The sequence below is a fragment of the Acartia tonsa genome, chromosome 1 (assembly GCF_053477335.1).
Source record: "Acartia tonsa isolate MP-2025a chromosome 1, ASM5347733v1, whole genome shotgun sequence".
Lineage (NCBI taxonomy): Eukaryota > Metazoa > Arthropoda > Copepoda > Calanoida > Acartiidae > Acartia > Acartia tonsa.
Window position 1 is genome coordinate 34,965,353 of NC_137260.1, and position 18,507 is coordinate 34,983,859.

Sequence of the window (18,507 nt, forward strand, 5' to 3'; positions counted from 1 at the left end):
CGTACAAGGTTAAAGTAAGACATTAATTCCAAGTTTCCGCTGAAAAATATGGAAATTATTGAAAAATTTAATCATACCTGCATTTGTTGTGAAAAAGCCGCCAAAACACATTTATGTGCCCGGAAGCAGCCATCCTGACACTTCCAGATCAGGTCATATCCAGTTCCTGTGGTAAGGCACTGAATTACACCAATAAAATTTAAAGCAAGGATTTAAATTCAAAAGTAGGCGAAAATTTATATATTGATTCTCAAAAGTAAAACTCTCAAAAAAATTGTAAACTTAATTTAATGATGTTTCCTGTGTTAATTGATCTTGAAGCCACTGTGGATGCTGGGCGTTGGCCTTAACTGTACATCTTGATACCAAATCACCAGCATTTATCTTAAAAATGGAATATTTTTTACTGTTAAAATTGATTTTTAAAAATATTTTCATACATTAACAATACCTAGTAAATACGTTTTAACATAACATTAACATTGTAACAATGTTTATACCTACCTACATTTAATTTCATTCTTTAATCTTATTTCTTTAAAGATCTCATTATATAGACTACAAAACAGCTCGAGTTTACAGAAGGTTCTAAGAAGTTAACTTACATAAAAAGGATCACCACACTGTTAGCAGAATAATAACTCATTAAATGCACTTTGTAGAACTATCCCATTACAAAATCTTATACCTGACTTGCTTCGTCCACTTTAATATCAGCCTGGGTAATATTGAGAACCTCAAGGATATCATTGGGAACAGGTTGGGAGAAGTCGACGCAAATAACAGGTACATTCTTATCTTCTAAAACCGCGTCCTTTAATGAAAAGCTAACTAACTTTTAAAAGCAGTATCTTTTATCCTTGCCTCTTAAGACTTGCTATTAATTAGGGAAGCTAGCAAAAATTTCCAAAAACCCCTTGACTACCGAGTCATATATAAAAATTCCCTACTTAAAATATCAACCAAATTAAATCAACAATTTCCGAGATTATCAGGGATAAGGGAAGGGAAACGTCGGAAAATATTATTTCAGGCCTATTTCAAGCCTAGGCCTAATAAACCAGTTTTGGGATGACGCAGTGGTTCGTCCTAAACGCTAATGAAAAAGCTGTGTGTGTGTGTGTAGATAAAGTATAGAATCAAATTCAGGTAGCTAGTTTAAAGTAAAAAACATAACTTTTTATAAACCTATATATTAATGGCTTTTGTTAAAATGAAGTTTTTTTCTCTCCCAAAACTTTTTTATCTTTTACTTTGGTAATTTGAACTGTCAGAAAGCTATCGTTGGGTTTCCCTAAGACAGATTTTAGTTTGCATTATTTGCATTTTTATTAATGAGTAAAAATTTTATTTGAAAATTTCATTGCTAATAAAAATTCAAAATAAATAAGTAAAAGTTGCATGATCCCTTTCAAAACCAGGCCGAGACCTAATTTTTGGCCAGGTTTCTTATCCCTTATCCCTGGAGATTATTATTTAATGTGTACAGTGTGCGACTTTGGGTTTATACTTTTCGTTTTTATTTCTGTTAAGTTAACTCTTATTCCTTGGACAAAATTACTTCTGTGGTGGCGGGTATTCTCAAAACTTGGGAACTGTCGCCCGCAGTACATTCATTGTCCTCTTTACTGTATTTTAACCATGTATTTTTTAAAATCAATCTATTGTAAATTGTTGTCTTTCGCTACTGTGTAAATCCCGTGGCGTGAAATTACTTATAACTATGCATTATTTCACCGACTCATAATTACCACTTTTTTTTGAAATTCAATGGGCGCGCTATTCCATCCCATTCCTTTTATGATTTAATGACTATTGATACCAAAAAAATAGTCATTATATCATAGAAAAATGGGTTAGAATTGCGCGCCAAAATTTTTTTACATTTTGAGTCAGTCTTATGCATATTTAGAAGCTTTTATTTAAAGTAATTCCATGAATTAACATAACTTATAAAATGAAATACAAAGTATCCCTAATTGAAACTGCCATGTCCACATCTTTCATAACTTTCTTATATGTTCCTTCTGGGTCGTTTTTTCGATGCTTCATAGTTTTACGGTGCTCTTTAAACCTGGATATATAAATGGATGAGGAAAATACCTGGATAATACGACATGGGAAAGATTGTTGTCAATTTATGTTGCTAACATGGACATTACTTATTGGTCAGTTTGTTCATTTAGTAAGAGGGGAGGGAATGAGGTAAATGGGGTAGATCGTTATTTTAGCTAGCTACAAGTTCCAATTTATTAGATTACATGTAAATCTGGTGTAATAATCTAGTAATAATAAATCCATTGTTATTTACAACATTTAAATCTTAAAATGCTATTAAAATTACAGGTAGAAATATATATATATATATTATGAAGGGGATTTCACTAACAGTATTTTTTGCATTTTAGGTAGAAACGGTGGTTCCATGTTTTTTTCAACTTTCATATTTCAAACTGCTTTGGCAACTTTCATAAACAATTTCCGTTATGTTACATTTTTTTTGGGGTGGTCCTTCGCGCTATAACTTACGTTTCAATGATAACAAGGATAAGAAAAATAGGTGCAATTATATTTGATATTTATTATTCATATATTCCTCACCTTGTTGTTATACATCCAAGGTCTACATTACACCATTTACAATGTGCTACTTCTGAAAATTACAAAATATAAACCATAATTTTACAAAAATGATTGCAATCTAGAAGGTAACCCCCTCCCCACCAACCGCTCAAAATATTGTTTTTTGTTCGAGGGGATTCTGCATGAACAAAACAAGCGATTATAAGAAATTTCCATAAGTTATGTCAAGCATTTGGTCTCTGATGAATTTAGTTTCTGGATCAAAAAAAATATACCTTTCGTATAAACGACTTTTTTAAAAAAAACATCTAGGTAATATTTTGTTGAGATCAATGTTTAAAAAACATCTAGGTAATATTTTGTTGGGATCAATGTTTAAAAAACATCTAGGTAGTATTTTGTTGAGATCAATGTTTAAAAAACATCTAGGTAATACTTTGTTGAGATCAATGTTTTAAAAACATCTAGGTAATATTTTGTTGAGATCAATGTTTAAAAAACATCTAGGTAATACTTTGTTGAGATCAATGTTTTAAAAACATCTAGGTAATACTTTGTTGAGATCAATGTGTAAAAAAAATAGCAGTATGCGTTTTTGTCTAAGCATTTGGTGTTCTATAGTCACAACTCGTTCTTCATTTGAACTCTTTTTCTCATAAAACCTTTGTGCAACTTTTTTTTGATTTGTCAGGTAAGTTGTAACCATATTTCACGGAAGTCTAAAACGCTTGGAGGTGCTTATATCATTTACTTTCGCAGTCCCGATTTAATTTCAGAATATAATATAAATGTAAAGTTAAGTAAAGATGATGGTTAGTTTTACCTTTATCCCCATCCATTCTTCTTGTGAGCCATGGGTTATCCTTTTCCCAAATTTTTCTGTAGGGCCGGTTTGGTGTGTTCATTTTTATACAGTTCTGAAACTTTATAGAACAATTTTGACTATAAAAAAAAGCATAATTTTAAAGATAATGAATTTAGGCAAGAAATATTTTATTTTTTATGTTCAGGTACAAAATACCATTTCTATAATTTTCATTTTATTAAACTAAGTAAACTATTACTTAACATAAGCATTTTATATCAATAATCTTTAAATACAAAAGTACAATACACAGAGGTAGCTATTATATCATTAACATAGAAACATTTTATTTTCTTGTTTTTTTTTTTACAAGCGATGCTTTTCTTTATACTGCCCTGCACAGTACATATCATGAAGACAATTCTACTATTTAAAACTGGAACTCTTCAATAACAGTTTCCTCCTGATTTCAATAATAGTCCATTATTTTACTAATCTTTATTTATAACAAAACATATAATATTTTGCCTTTATTCTTATATTGTTAAATTTCGGTTCCTCAATTTAGCTAAAGATATTTCTATCAGTATCATCCCCAAAAAAAAACATTTTAGTCCAGTTAAGCATAATAAATAGGTATTAAAAAATTACCTATAGAAACAAAATATATCTATTTTTATTGTACAAATATATGCTAATAAAATATACATATATAACTTTATTTTTAATGTCCTTACAATTTTTAATTTTTTTCCATTGTTTATTATCCACCATTTCACGCGAACTTCTGTAAAGTTAAAATTTTAATGGTATATTTCCTTGACGACTACGGTAGTTGTAGTAGTTAACTTTGATTCTATTTCCGCCTCAACTTGTAGAATACAAGCCTAACAAATCACAGTCCAGTTTTAATAATTTTGTACGTATATTTAGAAAAAAAGAAAATCAAATTGCCTGAAAGGATAATAATTGCTAAGTAATAACACACTCATAACGCAAAGTTTCAAACGAATAAAGATTACCAATGAAAATCATATTATAAATTCAGTAAATGCAGAGATGAGTATTATCTGTATTTGTATACCACGGGCAAATTGAAAGAAGATTATTCCGAAGATAGAGATATACTACAACTTAGTTAACAATGTTTAGTGATAGGCAAACGGATTGCAATAATTATAAAGTAGCTATACTACATAAAATATTAAATAAAACTGGATGTTTAGTTTCCTCTGGTAAAGGAGTGTTAAGTTTATGAACTCTTTTTCTGTGCTGTTTCAGGGAATCTCGAGTTTTTACTTGACTTCCACACACCTTAACACAAAAGTGTAAAAGAGATAGCTTTATAAGGTGGAAAATCTATGGTAAAAATAATACACAAATTTGGTAGGATAATCCCCCCCCCCCCCCAAAAAAAAACGTCAATCTCAAAAAAATACCCATAAAGATCACTTTTAGTTAAGATACCTACTGTTAATGGGAATTAGAGTACACAGAAATAAGAATAAAACAAAACATAACATCTTACCTCACAAGCAAATCTTCTGAAACTGCTGTGGGTTGTCAAATGATTGACCAAGAAAGACTTCTTTGAAAATCTAAATAATAATCCTTTTCCAGCAAAAATATCTCAATGAAAGGTATATAAATATTCCCACCAATTCCATATAACTAACCAGTTTCTGTTTATTAAAATTTGAAATTAAAAGATGAGAAATTACAGGAGTTTTTGTTTGATTAATTAAACCACATAAAAAGCGATTCATTGGGTATTTGCTTTGAGTTGATACAATGATTTTTATTTATAATTCCTCTACTTTCTCTAAAATGAATAACATACCTATGAGAACAAAGATGACAAGCATATCTCTTCTCTGCCTCACTCAAGTGGGTTGTCATGTGAATCTTCAAGTTTCTCTTTCTGTGGAATGCCTTACCGCATTTCTAACATGAAAACAATAGGTAAGATATCTCGTATCTGTACATACGAGACATGAATAGGATTTTGGATGATAAACAAATCTTTATTCACTTTCTAGTGTGTCATATATAACAACTGCTATATTGCAAATATGGGGGAAAGGAGTTAGTGGCATTACCCAATGGGGTGGGGGAGGTAAATTTTTTTTTAAATTTACAATATTTTTAAGAGAGGTAATTGGAATAAAATGTATTTCGAATGAACTTTATCACTATGGTATTTGGCAACTGAGCCTGAACAATCATATAAAAGACAATGTAGACAGACAAAGTGAAAGAAACTTACCTCACAGCTGTATTCCATTGTGTCCTGATGTGTTTGCATGTGCATCCTCAACTCTGGTCGCCTCTTGTACGACTTATCACATTTTGTGCACTGTCACAAAAAAATTTCATATTTTTTATCCATTTTTTTTGGTTGGATAATTATTTCTTCATTTTGCCTTCAACTACTATTTTGACAAAATACTTAGTTGAGGTTACGATTTTTTTTATATAGAAAGAATTAAGAAATTTCCAGTAAAAAAATAGTATTGCATTAATATTTTCTTTGTTAATATAAATTGATAAATATATTAGATGAATCTTGTATATTTGAAAATCCAAAAAAAAATAAAAAAAATATGTAAATGATTTCCTGGTATGGTCTAGCAGTGGAGTGGACATAACTCAAATGGCTGGCCAGATATTTCACGTCTTTAAAGTTCTGAAAACCAAATTATAATCAGCTCAATCTATAATACAAAGTAAAAGATGCTGTTTGTTTGTATCGAAGGATCTCGCTAACCGCTGAACCGATCAAGTTCTCCTTTACAGGGTAGCTTCTCATAGGTCCCGAGAAGGTTTATAACAATTTTCTTAGGGGGTGGGACACCGCCAACCCAACCCCCCCCCCCAAAAAATGAAAAATACACCCCCCAATTTTTTTTTTAAACTAAAATTAAAATAGTGGGGTCGACTAACCCCTCCCCCCCTAAAAAAAACCTCATGGGGCAAAGCCCCAAGATGCTTTGGGCTAAGCCGCTAGTAAATAATAAAGTAATATGCTAAGATTTCAACGGTGTTGAATGACCCATCAACGTAAGGTCCAACAACCAAGGATAACTAAGGAGGGCCCACCCCTCCTTTTCTGTCCAAACACCCGGAGAATAAAAATGAGCGGATGCACTGCTTGTTAAGACACGGTCACGGGTAAATGGATAATAAGTGGGATTTACCTGTGAACAGATGTGACACATAAACTCTTTAGTTTCACAATTGTTCTTAGTGTGGAACATGTATGGACGGAAAGACGTGAAGGTTTTATTACATTCAGGACAGGATCTAAAAGATTATAATTGATATGACTTTTTTGGCAATTGTTCAATGTTTAACAAACTAAAATTTAGCAGGGATTTGGGAATATTTAGCGAGTAGTTAGCAAGTGGTAGAATTGATTGCCAGGATGATAGTTTGAATGTTGTATCTACGGGACATCTTCTAAGGGTCTAACATCTATGGGCTCTGTATCAAAAATGGTAGATAGAAAGCGGTAAAAAATAGCCTTAAACTATCCAGGGACCAAAGTGAAGTTTCTCTAAAACTGTGAAAATAATCGGTTTAGGAGAAGTCTTAAGCTTCAGACAAAAAAACTATACTAATTTACATAATAAGATTAATGACCATACCTGAAAACAGGATGTGTATCTCCTGAACATTTTCTCAGGTGGTGAGTGAAGTAGATTGTACTTTTTTGTTTGTGGCAAACTTGGCGTTTGCACACAGGACATACATACAGTTCTCTTTCCCTTTACATACGTACATTTTAATTCATGGTTAAAATTGCAGTTTTAAGAGGAGAAATAAACAACATAAGTGATCCTGGTACTTTTTTATAAAAATGATGACTTGAGTGTGTTATGCATGCAACTTTTAAAAAGTAGGATATTAACAAAATCATAAAACAATGTATCCAAAACTCAACTTAGCTATACTCTGTCTTTTAAATTAAAATGTTCTCTTTTCTAAAAGGTATGCCTGTCATAATGAGGACCGTTATCACAACAATTCTCTTGTCCAGGATGGGATAACCTGAACAAAGTTACTATTATATTTTTCAATCATTTTTGAGAGATGTGTAGTTAATTTTTAACGTAGACTATATCTCCATTTGCACATAAAAGGGTAGTGACGGAAAGGGAAAAAAGCGTCATTTTTGCTGTTGAGAAAAAGCTTAAAATAAGTTGGAACAAAAAAATTACCAAGGTAGTTGCTCTTGGATAATTATATGTAATAATCTATGGACAAATAGGTGGTTTAACCATCTAATTCTGCGAATTAAATGGGCAGGATATGTGCAATCACTGTATTTTGTTCCCAGTAACAGATGCGTTGCAGCAACTACATTTCTAAATTTCATATTTCTAACTTTTAGGTTAGTTTCAAAAAGGGGCACTATAAATCAACTAATAAGCAATTTTCATTTTTGCCCCTTAAAACATGTTTTCTTACCTAAAATGTTCTTTTAACTCGTCCTCTAGTGCATAGACAGTGTAGCATATATGACAAGGATAAATAATAGGCAGGTATCTTCCGAATAAAGCTTCACATATCCACTTGGCTTTGTCATTTATTACCTAACGAAAAAAAATGCATTAACCTTATTGAATCTGAGGCATTGTGTTGACTAAAATTTTAATAATTTACTTAGTATTTAAAATAGCCCATGCAATGTTTTCACACGATAACATACAAGTACATGAGCTTATAAGAAGATCTTTATATAAAATCTATTTATAAGTGAGAGACTTATTAATCATTACTTCATTAACCTCAAAGAATATAATAGAATACAAACTTACCCTTAGTGGTTTATTGACAATACCCCAGGGATCAATTATATCTTGTCCATTATCTTCTTCTATTTCATCCATATCACTTTCCTGTTCTCCCTGAAAAATAAATGGAATGATTTTTAAATGTATAGCTATTTAAAGACATTACATATCCATTTTCTAGGGGTTCTATATTTTAAATTGGAGGTAGGGCTCAGAAAAAAAGTTTATTAAACTTTAAGATTTACAAACAAAAAAAATATCTAATGGCACCCCGGGACCTATATGAATCTTCCGTTTAATGGAGTTTTATATCTGTTACAATTTAGACATGACGGACCTATATGAATCTTCCGTTTAATGGAGTTTTATATCTGTTACAATTTAGACATGACAAAGGAACTATCAAATTATAAAATAGCCACACTTGATGAAATATAGAAAGAAACTTACCAAACTAGGATCACAGAGGCATCTCTTGAGATGATAAATGAAATGAACCAAGGGGCGACTAGTTTTATATGTGTTACAGTACATACATGTGAATACTCTTGTCTCTGGATCGTAACAGCTTCCGTGCCGAGTAGAACCTTCACAGAAATAATCAAACTTTAATAAAAAGAGCTACTTAAAGAAAATGAGATTTATTGATTATTTTCCAAAATAAATCCTTATATTTACTTTTCAGTTTACTTATTTGGTTGATTTTTTTATTGAATATAAATAAATGATGTTACCTTGATGAACATCAATTTGATGTTTTTCATAATCCATTTGGGAGGAAAATACTTCATAACATATTCTTAACAAATAAATATTGAATAAATTAAGAATCTTAGTTAAAATATAGAAATTATATATTGAATCAACAAGGATATATATGTTAATAAGTTGAGCATTTATTAAAAGCTAATACCTAACAATTTTTAACACAACCTACAACAAGTTTCAAATATTTTCTTTTTATTTAAAAATCAATCAAGTATTAAGAAAGTTAAAAATATTATTGCTAAATTAATTGTTGGAACAAAAATTAATCAATTACTTTAGATAGCAAGGTATTTAAAATAAATACATATAAGAAAAATTGTACCTGCAACCCCAAATAGTGTGCACATCTTTGTTGAAAAAGAATCTGAATTTTTTTTTTTTTTTTATACTATTCTAGTGATTGTACAATACAGGAATAGTAACACTCATCATTGAGACAATTTGTATCTGATTATTTTCTCTCTCCTGCATGAGTGTAGTACAATTTTATGCAGTGAGGTAATAAAAAAAATCTACAATTACTTAAGAGTAAAGTTATTTCTACTATAAAAAAAAGGTTATTGTCAAAATAGAAACTTCAATTTAAATATTAGATGCTTTCCATCAACGTGCCTATCGAGCTCTGACCAAAACCCCCCACCCCCTTATTTTTGACATAAAATTAAAATAAAGGGCGGGTTGTTTTTTCCTATGCCTCACACTTACAGAGGGGGCCTAACCTCTGCGGTGCCATAAACCTGAACTGTTACCCATTACTCAATATAACTTAAACCAAAAGTAATAAACAAATATATGAAAAACTACCCACCTTCTTTATTTTCAATTTATTGTAATGTAAGGGGGCGGGGAATTGTGCTCGACTAAGTAATAGGAGGATAGCCTTCAAATATTTTCTTTTAGGATTTAATAAATATCACCAAAATAATATTCCTTGACATTTCATGGGAGTTTCTTCCTCTATTAGCCACTACATATGTTATAGATTCCTAAAACATTAAAATACAAAAAGTTACTATAACATGTCTAGAAAGATTTAAATCCATTGTTCTTTAAAAAGTGTTTCATTATTGTATTTGTCGTTTCTTTTCCATAATAGAAAAGATTGTAAATGTAGCTGTCTCTTATAGAGACATTTAATTATACCAAACCAGTGGCTACGCTATAGTTATAAACTTTTCCTAGACCTAAAAGAAACTTAACTGAAAAGAAGAAGACAATAATCCTGCCACTTATATATAAGGTAAATAGTTTCCTTAAATCTTTTATTTAAGAAACAAAAAATGAATAGGTACCTCTTCCTTAGTTCTAATTTTGGAAACATTTTCTTCAATTTCATCTGGCCCCAAATATTTCATAGATTTTTCATCATCAATCCCACAATATTTTTGATGCTTTATGAACCAAACCACATGTTTCATACTAAAAGAGGAAGCTTTATTATCAAAGTAATATTTTTAATAATCATTACCTACCTAATAAAAATCTCATTTATGAAAAAAAATTTATCATGCAGGTTTAAAATAAAAGTACACATATTTACTCTTGTGATGTTGTGTACATCACAAATATGGTGGGTCATTCATATCAAATACATCAATATCAATACAAAATATTTTGGGTTCTCGATCTCTATTATCAAACTATCGTAGTTATAAAAAATTGCGCAAAAAATGTATTTTTTTTCTTTTATGTAGACCAATTTTAAGACACAAAACTTGCCTATAAGTCTTCTTGCACTTGGTACATTTGTATTCATTATTTCCCAATATTTCTTTACTATAATCTGCAGCCACTAGACGTTTCTTTGAGTGAACCTTCACTTTGTGCTCCTAAATCATAAAATTTAATAATTTTAAACAAAACAATTTTGTCCAAACAATAGCAACAATAAATTAACAAAGCTTTCAATAGAAACAGATAAATCTTTATGGAGACCACTGGTCCACTAGGGTTCCTAGGGCCATACAAAGGACAAAAACATTAAAAAATTGTTGATTGACTAAGTAAACATAACCCGAGTAAGAGGAACTATAAATAAAATCTTTACTCTTGGTTAAAAGCTATATTGCAGCCAAACCTTTACAAAAAAAAACTTACCTTTAGCTTATCATAGTCATCAAAATATGCTAGACAAGCCAAACATACAGAAATATGTTTTATTTCATCTGATACTTCTCCTTCAGTAAACAAATCATCCTATAATCATAATTTTCTATTCATTTTATGAAATAAATTCTAGTTGAAATTAATGGAAAATATTTGTAATTCTATTAATGTAACACAGGAAAAGAAAACTAACTCTAACTCCAACCTTTCTGCCAGTCAAAGTATATAATAATAACAATAACAAAAAATAACATTCAATTTCTGAAAATTATCATTTGTAAAATGTAAAAAAGTTTTTTTTTAGATGTCAGAGATTTACGGACTGAAACATAAATAAATCCATAGGTTTATTTGTTAAATTATGCATCTGGTAGGCTGTAAATATTAGGGAGGGTATGTAACGGACGTATGCTAATCCTAACTATTTAGGAGTTATGAGCCACAGTTGAGATGTTGACACAAGCCATAGAGTGCCGAGTAAAGAGTAGTAATGTTGTGGTGTAGAAACAAGTAATTTGATGAAGAAAAGGGGCGAAGATTTACTGGAGAAAGGGGCGAAGACATTGTAAACGATGAACAAGTTAACTGTTGAAATCATGGAGAAAAAGTTAAGAGGAGAAAAGAGTTACAACATGATTCTGAGAAAAGAGTAGACCTGAGCCTACAAACTGCTTTGTCGACAGCTTATCTTCACATCACGCCACCCAATTATAGTACTAAATATTAATTTCTAAATTACTAAATTTCATTCCCACTCTTAAATACTTATTCTATGAAAATTGTGTCCAAAGTAATTAAAGCAAAGAAAATAAAGACAATTACGTCCAAAAAGAATTTAAATCTGTATTTGTTCATAGGAAATTATTGTAAAGAATATATGTGCACGCAAAATCAAAAGCAACTAAAGTTTTAAAGCCTTTTTCTTATTTCAGAAAGTAAAAGTAAGTGAATAAATAAATATTTAATATAACGGGTGGCTATCTAGGTGAGAAAATTTTTATATTTAATTTGTAACAGCGAAGTCGTTGAAAGGATACACCAATGCAAGATAAATGAACAATAAGGTGAAAATATTCAAATAGTATCAAATGTTTTGTTGAAGTCAAACTAACACTAAATCATATGAAGATTGAATTTAAATTAAACAACGTTTCAAATGTTTTGTTAAAGTTAAACTAACATCAAGTGACTTAATGAACTTTCTACTGAAGTAAACTTAATGTATTAAATGTTTTGGTAAAGTCAAACCAACGTAAATTATATAAAGAATAAAGAGCTAAAGTACCTAATTTTAACCTCCATTATAATGGCCTCCAATAATACTGTTCCATTTTAGGTGGATACCCAAACAGAGAACAGATCTGTGTTGTGTGAAAGACCCCTAATGCTAGAAAGACCCCTAAACAAAAGACCCCTAAGCAGAACTAATTTGATTGGCGGAAAACCAGCCTTGGATAATTGGAGAAACTAGTGTGCCCTACCTGTAAAGGGATTTGCTTATCACACTGAAATAAAAGGTATAGAATATTATACTCTTTTTAATTTCTTTATTGTAGCAAGGATTCAAGTAAATGTTCAAAATAATGTTTAAATAATCTGACGTCAATAAGGAAATATAATCTGGCCTTGTCTAACAATTGTTATCTTTGCAGGAAGTTAACAAGAACAGCTACAACCAAAGCTAATGAGAACAAGTCACAATAACTCAAGCTAAATACCATCAAGGAAAGAACACCAACCCTAACAACGCAACTAGGGGATTAATTGGATATGTGCTATTCTACTGGAACCAAACTTCAAACCTAACAGAGAGCCAATGTAAGTACTTTATAGCTCATATTCTTTAATACATTAAGTAGAATGAAATTTAAGTGAACAAAGACTTTAGTATGGAATGTAAATTGTAAATTAAATTTCTTTTTATTTTTTTATTCTTTCATTTCTTTATTTATAAGTGCACTTTTATTAGCCAACCCGTTTTTTATTGTAACTACCTAGAATTAATATTGTTTTTTTTTATTCTAGGTTAATTTTACCGAACAATCGAGTCAAAATAACTGCTCTACTATTTCCAGACTACATTGAAAGAAACTGATAAAATGTTAAACCACAGAAATGAAACACCAGCGGACCAAGATTAAGTGGCTCTGAAAAGCAAAGGTGAGCCGTCCGCTACAGGGTAGGATTGTAGATAAATTACAGCAACAACTTTCACTCCATTCCCACATTTTCATATCCTATGAATTAATAAAAATTTACCTTCAAGCTAAGGGACAGATCTCCCTTTCCTCTGTTCCTGAGTGCATAGGTAGCCAGGGTATCATACAGATCTTTAGGTTTCTCATCAATAGGAGGCATAACAGCAGATCTATACCTTGTGTCACCGTCAAATCTTTTGGGAACTTTACGTTTTCTACCACGTTGTTTTTTTGTAGGACTGTTTTCTTTTTTAATTCCTGTTAAATAGCTTGCATTTAATGGTAGGTAGGTTTGAACTATTATATGTATATATTTCAAATTCATATTTTTTAACACTGTGTTTTGCCTTAGAAACTAAAAGTAGTAGTTCATTCCTTTTATAACAGAAATTTCTGGCTGCCCCAAAAAAACAATAAGTCCCACGTTTATTAATTTAATTAATCCTGTCACCACTATTTTATGTAAGCGACAAAACGTATTATGCAAAGTTTACAGGGCGAGTAATTTACAGATAAACAACTGAATAGTTATATATAACTTGTCTTTTTCCCCAAAAACAATCCCAATTCAATGCAAGTTGCCTAAATCTAAATCTGAGTCTTCTGGAAGGTCAATATCATCATCGCTAGAGTCGTCAATATTGCCAGCAGGGACATACTCATCACTTTCATCTGTCAATAATATCAGCTTTAAAAGCAAAGCTTTTCTACAATTGGGGTCAGTACAAGAGGGACAATTTATTCCTTAGTGTATTTATACTTGAAAGAATAGTCTTATCTTTATGAAACTACATGCAAAATTGTACACACATATTTTTTATCTTACCCATAAATTCTTCTTGCAATTGTTCATCTAGACCAAATTCATCAATCATATTCAGAGGGTCTTCTGATGGCAGTGGCTGTTTCGATTTAGGTTTCTTGAATACATGCTTCTGCTTAACCAACTGCGTCTTCAGGTCTTTTCGCTGAAAAACAACTAAATCTTGTTCTTTTTCGTCCTCATGTTCATCGTATTGAAAGTTTATATTCTCCATACGAACATTTTCCTCTTGTGGTGTCGCAGTCAGGTTGTTCCCGAAAAATCCTAAACAATAATTTACAATTTAACGTTGTATTTTTGAACAGGAGGTCTATGTCAAGAACTCATTATTTAGGTTCTTTTTTATTGTATTTATCCAAATTATAGGGTAAAATCCCACAAACTGACGAATACCCTCTCCCCTTATTTTAAAGTTTTTAATGTTTTTTATTAAAGAAAGAAGGTTACCTAAAGTTTTAAATGAATCATTGACTTGATTGAGAAGATCCCAAGTGACTGAGACCTTGCCACAGTAAAACAAACACAGAATACTCTCCACTATTTCTCTTTTTAACTCTGGAGTGTGTATTATACAAATACTCTCATCACTATTCATTATGCTCTAAAAGGAATTAGATTTGATGTAAAGTTAGCTACGCAATTTGATTTTTTAAAATGCCCCTTGAATAACCAAATATAACGACTAGATATTATTTTCTATCTATTCAGCACCTAAGAGTTTAGATAGCTAGATGAAAAACTAAGAGATATTTATATTCTTAACAAATGAAAACAAAGCTACTAAAATATACCTTGAAAAATGAAGAGCTAACCGCAAGGACAGCCTTATGAACCTTAAACATTGCCCCGTCACACTTCCATATTGCATCATACTCTTCACCAAACTTGACTGCAGCCTCCAGAGCCGGCAGGATGGCCTCGCTAAAATGCTCTAGTGCTGAGACTCTAACCATTGAGGAGAGGGTAAGCCTGGCAGATGGATGATGGCTTGAGAACCCCTGAAAAGAAACTGTGTTATCGTTTTTACTTAAGTTACGGTCCAGTGATAAACTATAGGTATATCCTACAGCAGGTTTTTTTGTCTGAACTACTGAACTGATTGGGTTCTCCTTTTTAGGGAAGCTTCACAAAGGTCCTTGGATGGGTTTAGGTTATTCTATTTTATATTTAAGCTTAAGAATGGTATTAGGAATTTTCATCGGGATTCCTTTATAACTTTAAATACAAAGCCCGTAGATGCATGGGGCAGAGTCGCTAGTAGTGTAAAAGTAATTATTTGAACTTGAGTTTAAATACTGTAAATTTTTTTTAATAAAAAATGAACAGAAAACTATTGTATAAAAGAAAAACAATAGACTTCATAGACAACCTATGCGTAACACTGTACAATTATATATCATTATCTGTATTAGCATGGACTTGGACAATGACATATTCTATTTAGAGAGACTCTCAGCTAGGTACTTATTAATAGTTTTGTTTTAGTCACCTCATTTGTAGTCCCATGGTGTTCTTGGTTCTCCTCCTCTACCTCATCCAATTCTTGTTCACTATCCTCTTGCATTACCATAATAGTTGGCTCCACACTTTCTAACAATTCCATCTCCTATATTCATGACAATACTTTTTTCCCTCAATATTATACAATGTCAATATTGAAAACAAATCCTCCAAAAAAACATAAAATAATGTTAATGCTGATCTTTCTAGTTTTCCGTGTAAAAAAGATCTTTTCATGTTTGAATTAAGCTAATTTGTGCAGTAACCCGAAGAAAACGCATATATTTTTACTAGTATTATGTACTGAATTCAAATTTACCTATTATATTTATTATTAAAGGCAATTAAAAATCTTATTAAATAAAGTAATGACATCCCTGTATGTTCATCTTATTAACATCAACCAGTCCAAGGTTGTTGAGCTGTTGTGAGTGTACTGCAGATGTGTTGGTTGTGGCAACAACAGTTGTTGTAATTACTTGCTCTCCATCTTCACCAACATCTTCTACTTCAAATTCTTTAAGCATTGAGTTGACAATACAACTGTGAAAACTATTTTGATAAATATTAGTATAATAATTTCTGGTCTTATTTAAAATAATCCATCTAATATTAGGGTTTCTAATACCTAAAATTTTCTTTGGCGTATCAATGTTATATCTACCAAATAAAAACTCGCATGAAGCTTTCTTATAAGTTATCTTTGTTGTATTGTAAAATAACCTTGAGAAACAAGATCTCCAGATTCGTCTGTATCTTCCACAATTGAGATTGTGTACGGATTTTCTTCATCATTAGCTATACAAATGTTCATTATTCATTCAATTTTAGCATTTTTTTTTTTTTTAAAGTTTTTCATTCCGATAACCACGTGGTAAATACTCTTTGTAATAACAGTATTTGACATTTAAAAACCAATTTTTAAAGCATTTTTAAAATATATCATGAAAGCTTTTAAAATTGAATAAAAACCTTTGTTAGGTGAATCTACATGAACCATTGTTGTTGTAGTTGTCCCAGAGGACAAAGGCATGGAGGCTATCTTTACAATTCCTGGAAAAATAATATATAATGATCAAAAAATAAAGGGATAGTTGCACGAAGAGCATTTAAAAATAAATTATGACCGGAAGTTTTTCTATTTTATATAACGTAGTAATGCATAATATAAAGTTATTGATAAAATTAAAAGATTTGACCAGGGATTTTCCTCAAAAAATGAGTTCTATTTTCAATTTGTCTACCTGGAACTTGTGAAAGTATTGAAGCAGGATTACTACTTGACACAACAACTATAGAAGTAGTTTCACTGTCTGAATCCTCATGTTCATTTAGCTCTAGCTCAGTTTTTGATAATGTTTGCCTCAAAAGGATGGATTCTGATCGACCCTGAAATACAAGAACATATAGATATAACAAGAATTTCAGGACAAAGAAATTTAAATATTATTATGAATTTTTTTCAAGGGGCTAATCTTGTCTCCATAAAAAAGCATTACAAAATAATATACGTATTATCTTATAGGTATAAAAAAGAAAGGTTTGAATTCACAAGACCAAAATAATATAAATCTTACTATTTAAGATATAAGGTTTCTGTAAAAAATATGAATAATATAATCTTGTAGTCTATGTGTTGCAGCTTTAAAATGTTTCTTATTTTGGCAGGATATTTACATCAATGTATAACTATATATCTTTGATGATTTTTAAGGATTTAATTATACTGATATTTTTTATGTCAAAAATTTCATTAAATTCAGTTACCTTTGGTGAAAAACCCTTTGGCCGAGTAACATTAACCAACATAAGGATATTAAAGTAATACCTGTCTTCTTTTACGTTCAAACTTTGGTTCCTGATTGGTGTCCATGTAATCTGTCATACTCTTGTGAGAGCTGGACCTTTGATGAGAGGCTAACACGGGACGTCGGGGCAACATTGATTTTTTACACGTTTTGCAGTAAGCATGCTGGAAGGGCGGATCTGAATTACCATAAAAATATAGGTATTGTTTAAATACATATAAAATCCTATTCTATTACACTCATGGAGGGAAAGGACAATGGAGCTTAAAGTCTTTCTACATACATCGAATTGCCCCATTTCCCAACCGGATTTGGATCAGGCTTACATACTATTATTTATAACCAAGCATTATTTTAGACTTTATGCGCGCATGTATATACCAATGAAGTTGTGTAAATATTATCATGCAAATGAAAAAATGATTAACCGTAACAATTAATTTAGAAAATACCTAATAAGTAAAGTTGGTTATACAGGCAGCTAGCACTTAAACTTACTTGGATCTCTGGATACCCAATCAAACTCTTCCTCCCAAGACTCCAAATATTTTCTATCCAACTGAATGGATATCTTATTATCTTTACCCGACATTTTTATATCATTTTAAAACATTTCTATAATAATTAAGCAGGTAAGTATTTATTATTTCATTTAATTATTAATTCCAAATATATATTTTAATATGTTTTTATTATTCATTTTGATATATTTAAAAAAGGCAAGACGTCAGTGTGTTTGCTTAATTTCGGGTACGAATCTGGATCACAGTGGGTCATATAAGAGGCTTAAAAAAAGAAATGACACATCTGCTCCTCAAACTCAAGTTAGAAAAGGTAGAATATAGGTGCAACTCATTACTATGCGCAACCAAATATCACAATCACTGAATGAAAGAGCACTTAACCAAATATCACAATCACTGAATGAAAGCAAACACGAACTGTGAAAAGAACAATACCCGGCCTTATGTGTCATTGAACAACCGACTCTTCTATTCAACAAAATGAAATCTAAATAAATCAATATTCACAAGCGAGCAGCTAAAAATAATCTATTTTGCCATAATATGACTGAATTTAAAGAAAAATAATACCTAAATTAAAATTATTTTATGTCACA

At 30.9% G+C, this 18,507-nt stretch overlaps 2 protein-coding genes and 1 long non-coding RNA gene across 3 annotated transcripts in view; 1 reads left to right on the forward strand and 2 right to left on the reverse strand.

Moving 5' to 3' along the window:
- The window catches only part of LOC145317715 (uncharacterized), a 17,568-nt gene extending 14,061 nt beyond the window's left edge, over positions 1 to 3,507 (reverse strand). The window contains exons 1-7 of the mRNA XM_080158940.1: positions 3,407 to 3,507; positions 2,602 to 2,653; positions 1,976 to 2,074; positions 1,545 to 1,628; positions 689 to 812; positions 301 to 384; positions 78 to 179 (exon numbers count right to left, since the gene is read on the reverse strand). Of these exons, the coding sequence (XP_080015066.1) occupies positions 78 to 179; positions 301 to 384; positions 689 to 812; positions 1,545 to 1,628; positions 1,976 to 2,074; positions 2,602 to 2,653; positions 3,407 to 3,488 (627 nt within the window). The 5' untranslated portion in view covers positions 3,489 to 3,507. The remainder of the gene's footprint in view (positions 1 to 77; positions 180 to 300; positions 385 to 688; positions 813 to 1,544; positions 1,629 to 1,975; positions 2,075 to 2,601; positions 2,654 to 3,406) is intronic.
- Positions 3,507 to 18,191, reverse strand: LOC145317694 (uncharacterized). Its single transcript, XM_080158917.1, has 31 exons — positions 17,886 to 18,191; positions 17,408 to 17,565; positions 16,824 to 16,968; positions 16,552 to 16,632; positions 16,303 to 16,377; positions 15,956 to 16,096; positions 15,569 to 15,684; positions 14,871 to 15,077; positions 14,527 to 14,680; positions 14,083 to 14,343; positions 13,839 to 13,928; positions 13,318 to 13,514; positions 11,050 to 11,148; positions 10,672 to 10,781; positions 10,245 to 10,371; positions 9,883 to 9,938; positions 9,275 to 9,316; positions 8,919 to 8,983; positions 8,635 to 8,771; positions 8,209 to 8,298; positions 7,859 to 7,983; positions 7,385 to 7,438; positions 7,036 to 7,155; positions 6,586 to 6,691; positions 6,006 to 6,074; positions 5,655 to 5,744; positions 5,229 to 5,332; positions 4,917 to 4,986; positions 4,618 to 4,702; positions 4,205 to 4,274; positions 3,507 to 3,849 (listed from the first exon to the last, which is right to left on the reverse strand). The coding sequence occupies exons 1-31, from the start codon at positions 17,977 to 17,979 to the stop codon at positions 3,819 to 3,821; spliced, it is 3,369 nt and encodes a 1,122-aa protein (XP_080015043.1). The 5' UTR covers positions 17,980 to 18,191; the 3' UTR covers positions 3,507 to 3,818.
- Positions 11,975 to 12,824, forward strand: LOC145332933 (uncharacterized). The gene is made up of 3 exons (XR_013884378.1): positions 11,975 to 12,043; positions 12,395 to 12,575; positions 12,711 to 12,824. It is a non-coding gene; the product is annotated as an uncharacterized LOC145332933 (long non-coding RNA).
- Positions 18,192 to 18,507: the final 316 nt, after the last annotated feature.

Excerpts from the sequence above, each read along its gene's own strand:
- LOC145317694 (XM_080158917.1), bottom strand. The coding sequence starts at position 17,979 with ATGTCGGGTAAAGATAATAAGATATCCATTCAGTTGGATAGAAAATAT. Across the intron at positions 15,078-15,568 it reads ACCATGGGACTACAAATGAG|GGGTTCTCAAGCCATCATCC; the intron begins GTGACTAAAACA and ends GTTTCTTTTCAG. Across the intron at positions 7,156-7,384 it reads AACGGTCCTCATTATGACAG|GGAAAGAGAACTGTATGTAT; the intron begins GCATACCTTTTA and ends ACGTATGTAAAG.